Genomic DNA, 13,137 nt, shown 5'->3' on the forward strand with positions numbered 1-13,137 from the left:
GCACCAGACTGCCACTTCTCTAGATCCAGAAATCTAGTTTTAGGGCTCAGAATGCACAGGGCCAGAGGCTGCTGTCAGATAGCACCACATGGTGGGTACAAAGTACTGGATATTAGGGAAATAGTCAAAAGGAACAAAATGTTTCTCCTTCTCCAGGAATGGCAGTTGAAGAGCTATTAGTAGTAAAAACACTAAAAATACCTTGTATCTATCAGATACTTAATGTGTGCTCGTTGAAGTACTTTCAAATTCATTACCTCATCTGATCCTTTGAGGGATAATTAACAACAAACATGTGAGGTATGTAGGGCAAATATTTAAAATCCATTTGACAGAAGGGAAAAAAAAACTGAACCCATGAATTAACTTTCCCAGGGTTGTACGAGTTAATATTAGAACCACAATGAGAATCCAGGCCTCCTGACTCCCAGACCAATGTTATTTCCACTATACCACGCTACTTCACATAAAATCCCACACTGAAAAGTAGATCAATAGAACTATACAGGATTAATGGATCAAATAATGCTAGAATGTGAGAGAAAAGGAATACTCAGAATGTCAGGCTGCTGATGGAAGCATTTCCCAAAATATGCTCCTTAGAACATTCATCCTTCTGGGTTTTTATATGTCTTGGTGTTTGGTGATCAAGCAAATTTGGGAAATGTTGAATAAAACAAAATACAGCAAATTCCTTCACTGTGAGACTACTCAGAAACTTTGATGTTAATGTATATTGTGAACCTTCAAGAAGGAAATACAGTTGCATCAATTCCCAAACATACAGGACCATGAAGACATTTTCTGTTAGTATTTTTAAAGGGACTAATGTTCTACCAAACACATTTTAGGAAATTACTGAATCAGTAATTATCTTCAAGAAAAAAAAAAAACAAACACTGACCTGGAAAGTAGATTTTAGAATCTATCACTGTCAAATTACTTGGCTTTCTAACATGACCTATGGGTCTTAGTTTACTTAAGTTCAGGAGGCCAAATGAGATGAACTCTAAGATCTTGTCTAGCTCTTAACATCTACAATGAAAATGAAAGTGAAAGTCACTCAGTCGCGTCCAACTCTTTGCGATCCCATGGACTATACAGTCCATGGAATTCTCCAGGCCAGAATACTGGAGTGGGTAGCCTTTCCCTTCTTCAGTGGATCTTCCCAACCTGGGGATCGAACCCAGGTCAAACTAAGGATCAAATCAAGGATCGAACCAAAAGCTAGACAAGATCTTGAGAGCTCATCTCAACATCTACAATATTCTAAACTAAAAAAGACTGAAAGGATCAAGTTATGGTCTAAGAGTCATAGAAGGCATGCTTAAAGGCATTGTAAGATAATCAATCTCTAATGACCAAAGAAATGACTATTTTATTCAACAGTAAGGGCTAACAGCAGGACCGTTGAAGACCAGAAGCCAGTGCAAAATTTGGAAACAGAATAGACCGCACTGGAAGGAATGGCTTAGCATACTCATACTGGAGGTACGACTGGGAAGTAGGCTGTAGTATCTGCGGATCTCAACAAGCCTGAAAGAACTGCCATCACATACCTGGTGGCTCAGATGGTTAAGAATCTGCCTGCAATGCAGGAGACCCAGGTTCGATCCCTGGGTCAGGAAGATACCCTGGAGAAGGGAGTGGCTACCTACTCCGGTGTTCTTGCTTTGAGAATTCCATGGACAGAGGAGCCTGGTGGGCTACAGTCCACTGGGTCCCAAAGAATTGGACACAACTGAGTGACTAACACTTTCACTTTTCACCAAGAAAAGCAACTGTAGCATCTTATCTATAAAATACCAGGTTGGCCAAAAGGTTTGTTTGGGTTTTTCTGTTACATCTTATTGATAAGCCTGAACGAGCCTTTTGGCCAACCCAGTAAGAAGTTGGATGAGACAATCTCTAAGTTCCTCTTCAGTATGAAAAGGGAATATTTGTATTTTGTAAGAGGCAGTTATGAGGTAATGAAAATAACACAGGTTTGAGTTCAGAAGATCTGGGTGTCATTACCAGTTCTGCTACATGCTAGTAACTCCTCTTCTGGGGCCTGTTTCCTCATGTGTAAAACGATACAAATGTTCACACTGCTAGCATATACTGAAGTATTTTACAAATGTTAAAGTATTATGAAAGTATGTGATATAATTTTTATTCATCTTGAATAAGTATGGCAAGCAAACAAATCTTTGACTCAACATTGACATTAGGAATGACTGTTTTTCAAATCTATTCATGTACACACTTTCCTTATACCTTTCTAGTGGAAAAAAAAATAAAACCAAAACGGTCATTTGAAAAATTCCAACCAATCATGTCATAGTTGCACAACTTCATTAGGACTGGGCTTTTGTAGGTGGGAGAGTGGTGTGGATATGGAGGCAGGAGATCAATTCAGTGTGAATTCCAGAAAAATCAACAGGACTGGGAAAGACCAAGAGTGAAAGCCAAGAAGAAGAGCGTTAACCAGCTGTGGTCCCTTCCTATCGAGGTAATTGCTCCGCAACTTCTCTTCCTTCCCCCTCCCCTCCCCAAAGACAGGCAGCCATCTCTTCACATACAGATTTATCAGGTGTGTATTAATTTACACACTGGTTGTTCCTTTGCAGTGTTCTAGCATCTTGCTATGCACACTCTGCACCTTCCCCTCTCCCACCCCACTGGATGAAGGCTTACACCCATTTCCCCTGGGAATCTAGCACACAGTTCTGTATCTAGTGATTTCTTAACATATCTTGTCTTCTGACTTCTCTTAGCACGCTCCCTCCCCTTCAGGCAGACTCTGGATGCTCTCAACTCCTGATACTTGCTACCACCTCCTACCCTGCCTGAAGAGCCCCACTGGGTCTGAGAAGCTCCTCTCTGCCCCACCTTCCTCCTCACTTGGTCTCAGCAAGATTCTCCCAGCAGAAGCTGAAGATGCTGAAGGAGCTCTCCAGGGCATGTGCACACTCGTCTGGCTTCTTATCCCCAGGAAGGCCGAAAACACAGAGGAACATGCAGCCCTGAGACAGGTGACAAAGAAAGAAAAGGGAAATTGACCTGGGTAAGAAATATAGCTTGCCTCAACTGAACCAGCTTCCCTGAGTGAAGCCAGACCCCTTCCTGGCTGGGATTTCTATTAGACATGAAGGACTCTATAAGATTCACGAAATCGACATCCTAGGCTACATCAACAGGGAAATTTTTAAAGAAAGAAAAACTTCATTTAACTACATAAAGAACTGAAATTTAAAACACCAGAGAAATATGTTAAGAACTTTCAAAAATTCAATTTCTAGTCTCTATCTTTGAGAGAGAGTGTCTATCAGTGAGAGAGAAACTGGTCATAAGACTATTATTCCTTATTCACCTTGAATGTTGATATGGCAAGCTCCCTTGTACTTACCGTCTCAAACATAAAGATTCGGCTCAGCTGGCCACCCCCTTTCTCTGTCACTGTGGAGATGTATAACGCAGCCTCCTGGATGAGATGACACAAATGCAACATCCATGCTGTCTTGTGGAACTCGAGGCTGACCAAAACCGTTGTCACAGTACGGAATTCGGATATATACTCCACAGGTTGGCCTTCGTCAATCTACAAAGATGTGGTGAGTCGCCTTGCTGTATCTTCAACTTTCAGTACCATGTTTAGGCATTTAAGTTCTATATTCCACGGTAAACATGAGAAAATAACTTTCGGACATTAGACAAAAAAATTAAAATTCAGGTTCAAGAGGCATAGAACATGTACCAACTAGTGCACTTGGAGTTAAAATCATTTGCCTTTAAATCTGACTGACTGATGAAATTTGTCAAGCTTTTCTATTTTGTTCCCTAAGACATAGTTTGATATATCTAACTCTATTAGTCTTTATATCACTTACTACATATACGGAATCAGTCAACACGTATTTACCAAGCACACACTCTGTACCCTATTTACAGAGTATTAGTTTCCGGAGGGACAAACAAAAACCAAACATGGCTTCTACTTTCTAGGACTGAGAAATCTAAACTTATAAGTCATGTCAGTAATCGGTGCAGGTGGGAAAATCTGCTGGTGTTACAACAGGGAGGAGATGAACTGGATCAGTATGACTGGCTGTCACATATGTATATGTGCACTTATTTATACACACACACACAAAGCCTACACACAATGGCTCAAGAACTAGGAAACAACCTTCTTCAAAAGGTTTTTCATTATGTGCTTCCGCAGGGTTTGCTCAAGTGCAGAATCTGGATCCAACTCCAGGGCGGTTCTTAGAATGTCTGAGAGAAGGAAAGCAAACAAAATGTCTCCAGCCATGCAAAAAATTAATCTTTGAAACGGGCACGGGTAGTATAATAAAGGACAAAGTAACTTACCAGCACTTCTCCGGTAATGCGGCAGATAATCGAGGCACTTGTAAAAATGCTCATCAAAATCAAATGGGTCAATGATCCGCATATCTCTTAACTATAGAAAGGGAACTGCTCAATTCGGTGTCCACCCACCAACTGGATTACCTTTGGTTCTTTAATAGAGGGCTGAGGAAGGCATTTCCCTTGTTTATTGCTCATCTTTTCCACCTTACTATTCTGCCTTATTTTCCTGGGAGAGTATCCCTCACCTCCCTCCAAAATAAAGTTCCAGTGGTTACTGGTTTGGCCTGGTGTTGAGCACTGCCAGAGTACTGCCCTGTGCAGCAGGAAGTCCTTTTCAGGACTTTCAGTGGATGCGACCAGCCTCCTACCTTCACAGCTTCATCCTCCCGCATGATTTCCACTTCAAACATGTATTGCTCACAGAGCTTCCAGCAGTTCCAGGACAGGACAATCTCATTTGCTTGAGCCAGCCGTTGAGCTAACTGGACACCATCTACATCCCGCCCAATCACCAAGAGGTACTGGCGCTGCTCATCTCCAACTATAACCTGGGAAATCCGACCTGCAGAGAGACCTATCCAGAGAAAAGAAGACAAGTGATGACTAGACAAACTCAGCCGGCAAACTATATATACAAAGAAACAAAGATAAAGCTGAAAGTAGATTTTTTGTTGGAAACGCTGCAAGCTAGAAGACAGCAGAACAGCTTTCACGTAAGAGGGGAAAACTCTGTCGATCTAGAATTCTATACCCAGGGGAAATGCCCTTCAAAAACAGAGGTGAAATTTTTTTTTTTTTTGCAGACACAGAAACATATCTACAGCAAACCCATACTATGAGAAATGTTAAAGGAAGTTCTTCAACCTCAAACAGACAATAAAAAAGGTTGATTAGGACATGGAGAAATTGGAACTTTCATACATTGCTGGTGGAAATGTAAAATGGTACAACCACTTTGGTAAAAAATAATTAACAATTTCTGAAAAAGGTAAACATGCATCTACCATTATGACCCAGCCCTTTCACTCCTAGGTATTTAACCAAGAGAAGTAAATGCAAATGTCCATACAAAGACTTGTACACAGATGTTCATGGCAGCTTTATTTGTAATAGCCTAAAATGGATAACAATGAATGATGAATGTCAAATTATGCTGAATTAAAGTAGCCAAAAAGTACATACTGTATGATACCACTTATATAACATTATTTAAAAATTAAAAATAAACTCTAAGATAGAAAGGAGATCTGTGATTGTTTGGGGGTGGGGAGGGAAGGGAGGGAAAGTTTATAAAGGGGCACAGGACACTTTAGTGAGTGTTGAATATGTTTATTATTTTGATTGTCGTGATGGTTTCAAAAGTATATACATATGTCTATGTACAGTTATCAATTATGAATTATCTACCAATAAAACAAAAACCAGAAAAACAAAAAAAGGATGGTAGGAGAGATGCCATACAACTCAGAATATTATTCTTCACTTCTGCTCCTCAAAATACCAATGAATAGCTGAAGCCAACTTTTGCCCTTACTTCAGAAACCCCTGGAGGTTGTGGACTCCTGTGAAGCGGTGTTTTTGTATAGAGCGTCCTCTTCAGCCTTGACTTTGCCATGAACTGAACTGTGGCCTGTGTTCAGTTTTTAAATTTCTATGGCATTGTATTATATTTTTGATAATGTAATACAGTAACATAGTTCAAAAACCAAACTATATAAAGACTATACATTAAAAAGTCTTGATTCAAACTTATATATCTATCTACACTATTTTCCTCCAATAGGTAACTTCTATTAGTTTCTTATATATCTTTCTGGTGTTTCTTTATATAAACAAATAAACATTCTTAACTTTTCCTCCTTATTCAAAAGGTAGCATACTAAACACAGTGCTTTGCATCTTGCTTTTTCTCACCTATATTTTGGAGCTATTGCTAGAGCAAAACATCTTTTTTTAAAGTTGCAGAGAATCTCAGTAGGTAGACATGTTATTGTTTATTTAACTAGTCTTCCATAGATGTATTGTTTTCAGACTTTTATCACAATTTATATTGCAACCAAATTTTACACATATGATATTTTATAAGTATTCAGATGTACCGATAGGATAAATGGTATGGTTGAAGGATAAATATTAGGCTTGCTGGGTTGAAGAAAAAAAAATGCATTTGCAATCTTGATAGAAATTACTGAATCACCCTCCATAGAAGTTGTACCACTGTTGCCTCTCATCAGCACTGTGTGAGGTTTATTCCTCACAGCCTCATCAACAGTGTGCTCAGCATCTGAATTTTTCCATATCTATAGATAAGAAATGATCTAAACTGGTACTTTCAATTGGTATTTTTCTTATTATGAAGTTGACCAGTTTTCTACAAGTTACAAGGGACGCTTTCTTTATGTGCTACTTCTTCTTTGCTCATTTTTCTCTTAGAATGTTAGTCTTTTCTTGATTTCTAGGTGTTCTTTCTATATTAGAAAAATTCACCTGCTGTCTACATAAGTTGCAAATGTTGTTTTTCTCTAGGTTGTCATTTATCTTTTGAATTTTTATAGTGGTTTATTATTATTAACTGACCGCTCTTTTAGTAGCTATTACCTATCTTTAGCTGCAGGTCCTGGCCTTCTCTGGTATGGTAGATCCCAAATTTCTCCTGTATCTCCAGACTGCATTTTGCCACCAGAGTAATGATGTCACTCAGTTGATTTTGTTCCACTGTCCAGAGTGCTAGGAGCACATTCCCTGCAGAGATAAAAAATAAGCTGACAGAGATCAAATATCTGAATTCACTCTCCAGGGCAAACCCACAGTAATGCAGATGTAATGGAAGGTGTCAGACAAGGTTTCTTGGCCCTATTTATCATGCTAGGTTAAAATACTGCTTTAGATCCTCAAAACTATTCAGCATATAAAAACATTACTAGGTAGAAGCTGAAATGTTCCTAAAACTAAAGCTATTTTTGGTAGCCCTTTCTCTTTTTTCCATCAGTATATTAACAGAAAGAGGAGAGGGACTAGCTAACAAGTTCACAAAATGTAGGATTACACTCAAGTTGAATTTTAAGTTTTTAAGTGGTTTTATTAAATTTAAATGAAAGGATAGGCCAACTCTGTGGCAGACAGCTGTTAATGATCCTAAGAGTTCTCCAGAAAGGAGAGACAAGCTAGACTTCTCTCCCTATCGTATACTTAGCTTCTGCTATTAGTGACCAAGGTTTTCGTTAGTTTTCTCATGAGTGCTTTATAGGTACTTATTTTCCTGTCATTCAATCTGAACAAAATGTAAAGTACATGGGAGCTGACTACTGACATGGCTTTTCCATTAAATTGAGAGATCCTCTGAGGCAGAGACTGTGCCTTCCTCATCTTTGCTTTCCCAGGGCCCAGTACATGTTAAATAACCAAACAATGCTATATGCCAAATTCCATCTAAATATAGTCTTCCTAACTTATAGTGCTGTAAATGTTAAAAAAACAACAAAACCAAAAACTGAAAAATACCTGTGATATTTAGGATATCTCCTCCAAAACAGAGCACATCTGAAATCAAGTAAGGGAGAGAGAGGAAAACGAGTCAAAAATCAGAGATACGCCAGATCACGGGTAGAGTCATGTATGAGGAAAAGAATGGCCTACTGAGTTTTTCCTATTTTTTTCTGATTAATTTATTCTCTCTAAAGCTCAGACTCCTTTCTTTCCCCTAAACTCTCCTGCAAATCTGTGGTTCCTATATCCGTATTCTCTAAAAACGGGAATGTCCTCCTCAAAAACCCTTTGAAGTTACCTTCAGAGCCATTCTATTTGTTCTCTGGATCCTAGTCCCTTTCACCCTCTTAAAAGCTTCACTCCCTTTCTTATCGTCTCTCTACTCCATCATTCCCATTAATATATATTAAACAAAACAAAACAAAACAAAACCAAAGCACAACAAAATTAACCCATGTATTCTTGACTGTTTTCTTCTCTAGTTATTAGCTCATTTTTGTTATATTCCCAGCAAAAGGATTCTCAAGAGGCTGGTGATACACAAGTTTCTCCTCCTATCCTAATCATGCTTATTTTCTTTATCATTCTCTTCTCGGTTTATTCCAATTTGGCCATTTCCACCAATTCACTAAAATTATCATCGACAGCATTCATCTTGCTAAATTCACTATTTTTCTGACATCACTGCATTTGATACCCTTTCATTCTCAACCCAGCTAGAACGGCCCTCTTCTAGAGACATTACTTCCACTTATGTCTTCAGAAATACCACAAAATCCTACCTGACTGGCTGATTTACAGTCTCTTTTGTAGGTTCTTTCTCGGTAATCAAAATCCTCCCCTGGAATTCCTTAAGGCTTAGTTTTAGGCTCTTTATTTACACTCTCCCCACACGGACTCAATCATTTATTAACTTTAATATCTTCATGCCATCAACTCACTTTTCAACTCTAACAGATATATTCTCTGAGCTCCATCTCAATCACAGCTACTAACTTCATTTCTCCCCTTGAATGACTGAGTTATTAACATCTTTAAACTCAATCTAATTTTTTTTATTTTTATTTTTTTAATTTTTATTTTTACTTTATTAAGATAGAACCCTTAATTTTCCTTCTCAAAGCCATCTTTCCCATCACGATTCAGTGATTTCACCATAAACTCAGCTACAAAAGTCAGAAAACTTGAGAATCCCTTTCCTCACTGCTTCCCACTGAAATCTGATACATTAGAAAATCCTGTCTGCTGAACTGCGAAATATTTGTATTTCAAATCACCTCCATATAGCTCCCTTCATTGCCATATATCTAGACCAACGGTTTCAACTTTTACTGCATACTGAAATTGCCTGTGAAACTTTAAAAATCCTCATGCTTGGGCCTCATCCAAGATGTTCTAATTTAACTGGTCTGGGGTGAAGTCTAGACAGGATTTTTAAAAGCTTCCTAAGTGGATATCCAATGTGCTACCAAGGTTGAGAAACACTAACCTAGATAAAACCTCCATTATCTTGCTGCAACGGCTCCAGATGCCTCTTGCAGCTTCCATTCGTAACACCTATCCTCCACTAGTCCCCAGTAATAGTCTCCACAGGGGTAGGCAGGTACTGCGTCTATTTTATTTTCCCATCTGTTCCAATACCCAGCAGTTCTTGCTTATAATGCAAACATGATATATGATTTCCATCTCCTCCTTTCATCTAAACTTGAAGAAATCAATTGAAAGACTTTATTTTTAAATTAAAACAAAATTTTGGCCACACCCCACGGCTTGCAGGATCTTAGTTCCTGGACCAAGGGATTGAACCTGGACTCCAGTATTGGAAACATGGATTCCTAACCACTGGATTACCAGGGAATTCTCTAAAAACTTTTTATACTTGTTCCTCAGGGGTACAGGGGCAGTCAAATAGTCACTTCACATGGGTAAAGGAAATGCCACGAAGTAATTATTCTGGTGAATCTCGGAATAATGATATAACTCAACAGGATACTGTCAGTAAAGGAAGGCAATGTTATATTAGTACTAAAGGGTTATAGGGCCAGAGTAATTTATGTTAGGTAGACCTAACGACTCAAAGCTCTTTGAAGAGTAGATTTTTGTATGCCCTGCACTTATTATAATGTATGTCATAGAGATGGTACTCAGAACATGTTTATTATATAAATGGAAAGTCCCTCCCCCCTCCAGATTAGGCAAATATCCGCAAACTTAATACATGGCAGAAAGTAAACACTCATTCCTACTTCAACAGATCAAAATGCAATAACAGAATGGGAAGGTGTTCTATATGTTTTATCTGATATACACATGAGATACATATTACAGTCTGAAGAGACAACCTGAGGAATACTTTATTTTGAAATAAAATACAAATATATAAAGTAAAAAGCAGCACTTTCCTCCCCTTTCTGAACAGGATGAGTCAACATGATGTGAAACTGGGTATAATGGCAGATACAGGCAAAGGTCTAGCTCATCAGTGGCAAAAAGATATCAAGATATTAACCAAAAGATATTAAGGATGAATGACACTAAAAGGATGTCACTTTTAGTGTGCATTTTAAAGTACCCCAGGTCCCCTTCTGTTACAAACCCTCAGGGGCCCAGCACCACACCTCTTTCCTCCCCCACAATAGTCACTCACGCTCCACGATGTCACTAATGTAATAACTGAAGATGTGGGCCAGTCTGTCCATGTCATGTTCCAACTTGCAGCTCAGGCTGAACCTGTCCATTAATGCTGTAAACCCTGACCACCAAAGCAAAAATCACTATGTTAGCTGCAAATCCTAAACTTTTAGGCTCTATTCCCTCCACACATCAGGCCAATAAAACCGAAGATCTCCTCAAGATGAAGTGAAGCACAGAGATGTTATGGGGAGGGAGGTGGGAGGGGGGTTCATGTTTGGGAACACATGTAAGAATTAAAGATTTTAAAATTAAAAAAAAATAAAAATAAAATAAAAAAAAAAAAAAAAAAAAAAAAGATGAAGTGAAGCGAAGTGAAGTCGCTCAGTCGTGTCCAACTCTTTGCGACCCCATGGACTGTAGCCTACCAGGCTACTTGGTCCATGGGATTTTCCAGGCAAGAGTACTGGAGTGGGTTGCCATTTCCTTCTCCTCTTCAAGATGAGTCATTTCATTATCTTTTAACATGATGTTACTTAGCAAGTGCTCAGGGCCAGACTGGTTGCTGCTCCCTCTGGGAGTCTGGAGGGCCACCCTCCCCCATGATTCCAGGAGCTGCCCGTGGTGAAGACTCATCCAAATCCAGCTACTGCTTTCCCATTACACCTTCTTAAGGCTCCCTGGCCCAGGGAAACTGTGGGATTCTCCCTGCCCCAAGTGAGGGACACAGAAACCACTGACAAGGAGAATGGATTAAAGCCTTATGGAAAACTTACGGAGAGCTTTTTGAGGACAGACACCTGAATCACTCATTTTCATATCCGTGACACACTTAGCTCCATAAATATGTTAAATAAATGACTCTCATAGCAGTTGTTTATGCATATGAAGTCACTTCAGTCCTGTCCAGCTCTTTGTGACCCTATGGGATACAGCCCGCCAGGCTCCTCTGTCCATGGGCTTCTCCAGGCAACAATACTGGAGTGGGTTGCCATGCCCTCCTCATACGTATCTTTCCCACCCAGGGATCAAACCAAGGTCTCTTCTATCTCCTGCATTGGCAAGCAGTACCACTAACGCCATCTGCGAAGTCCCTCTGCTAGGTCTCAACTCCTAGAACAATGGCGGGCACTTACTTACAGACTCAAAATAGGAATTAACTGACCAAATAGCATCACTGGATGAAGCAGAATGTTTAATGGAAAATGCTCAAGGTTGGGAAAAACTTGGGTTCAAAGCCTGCCATATGACCCTGAAAAATCCTTTCCCCTTTCTGTGTCTCAATTACATCGTCGCTGAAGTGAATTCCAGGGCTACGCCAGGTCGTCGGAAAAGGCGTCCTCCTGCTCTGCAAATGGCCCTCTAGTTTTCGGCGGAGGCGGCGAAAAGTGCAGACACACTCCGCCTTAGCTCACCCCGGGGCCACGCCCGTAACCGCCGCGGCCCAGACGAGCTGAAGCCCAACGGCCACTCCTCCAGCAGGTCGGGAGAGCGACGCGTCTCCCTTCGCCCTCACCCGTCACGTGGACGCCAAGGAGGACGCCCTGGGCCGTGGCGAGCTCGGGTTCGGATCCCCTGGGCTTCCTGAAGACCAGTAGGTCGGGAAGCAGCGCCGCCAACCTGGCCTCTACTGGCCACAGAGGCGGCGCCGCCAGCTGCTTGGCGGTTGCCATGGCGGCGGCGGGCTTGCCCGTCGAGTTACCGGAAACGGGGTTTCTCCGCGTAGTAGCCAGTCTTCAACGACGGCCCTGACTGGTCCCTCCCATCAACCAATCAGTGCGGACTCCCTTGGGGCCGGTCCCATGTTTTTCAGCGCTTTAGCGCTAGCTCCGGCTTCCGGTGGGCGGGGAAGCGGAGCGGAAGGCGGGCTGGGCGGTGCCTTCGAAGGAGCAAAACTTGGACGTTTTAAAATGTTTGAAACATGAAAATGCTTCTACCGTGAAACTGATCAACTGGGATAAGTATCGAAAGGGCGGTCCTTTTCATTTCACCGGCACTGAAAGTTGGGTCATCTTAGTTTGTAAGGACGAATTCCATTTGGCATCTGACGAAAACAAACTCAGAATGGTTCTTAAGTTTAATACCGTTAGACTAAGGCTGTTTAACACAGGCAGTCCTTTTTTTCCATTTTTGTTGTCTGCCAGGTCATTCGGTATCATGGGAGTATTTCCCGAGCGGTCTTTCTCGCACTTTTGTGTGAAAAGGTACTATTTAAGGTTGCCGGTCTGTGGTTCCTACTAAGCAATAAAAGGATGAGTATATTACGGATTTTTAACAATCACAGAAATGCGTCTTTTTCTGCATAAAGAAATTAAAAATCACATCTTCACTGTGTTTAGTTGCACACGTGTCAGTGCTGTTTTGGTGATAACTAAAGGGTTAGTTTTACTCGTGGAATTATTGCCTCTTGTGAGAATATTAAATAAATGTATGATCAACCCACAGGTGGCAATAGTATCTCCTCAGTAGAGTGGGAAGGCCAAAAGGACAGAAAGAGAGTTGAAGGGGCAACACACAGCTCCAAGTATGACTCTGTCCATAGATAGAGCACATGTGTTTACAAAGACTGGAATACATAATAAACACAATCTGGAACCCATGGGATGCAGACTCCTCAAAATTCAAGACACTTTTTTTTTTTAAGCATTTTTATGTTTATTTTAA

General features: G+C 40.5%; 1 protein-coding gene across 1 annotated transcript in view; it reads right to left on the minus strand.

The window, feature by feature from the left end:
- Window positions 1-12,146, minus strand: part of LOC128056822 (adenylate cyclase type 10-like) — a 38,549-nt gene extending 26,403 nt beyond the window's left edge. The window contains exons 1-9 of the mRNA XM_052649631.1: window positions 11,990-12,146; window positions 10,490-10,594; window positions 7,858-7,896; window positions 6,955-7,098; window positions 4,725-4,930; window positions 4,357-4,447; window positions 4,172-4,260; window positions 3,356-3,583; window positions 2,887-3,008 (exon numbers count right to left, since the gene is read on the minus strand). Coding sequence (XP_052505591.1) covers window positions 2,887-3,008; window positions 3,356-3,583; window positions 4,172-4,260; window positions 4,357-4,447; window positions 4,725-4,930; window positions 6,955-7,098; window positions 7,858-7,896; window positions 10,490-10,594; window positions 11,990-12,146 — 1,181 coding nt within the window. The remainder of the gene's footprint in view (window positions 1-2,886; window positions 3,009-3,355; window positions 3,584-4,171; window positions 4,261-4,356; window positions 4,448-4,724; window positions 4,931-6,954; window positions 7,099-7,857; window positions 7,897-10,489; window positions 10,595-11,989) is intronic.
- Window positions 12,147-13,137: the final 991 nt, after the last annotated feature.

This window comes from Budorcas taxicolor, chromosome 11 (genome assembly GCF_023091745.1).
Source record: "Budorcas taxicolor isolate Tak-1 chromosome 11, Takin1.1, whole genome shotgun sequence".
Taxonomy (NCBI): Eukaryota; Metazoa; Chordata; class Mammalia; order Artiodactyla; family Bovidae; genus Budorcas; species Budorcas taxicolor.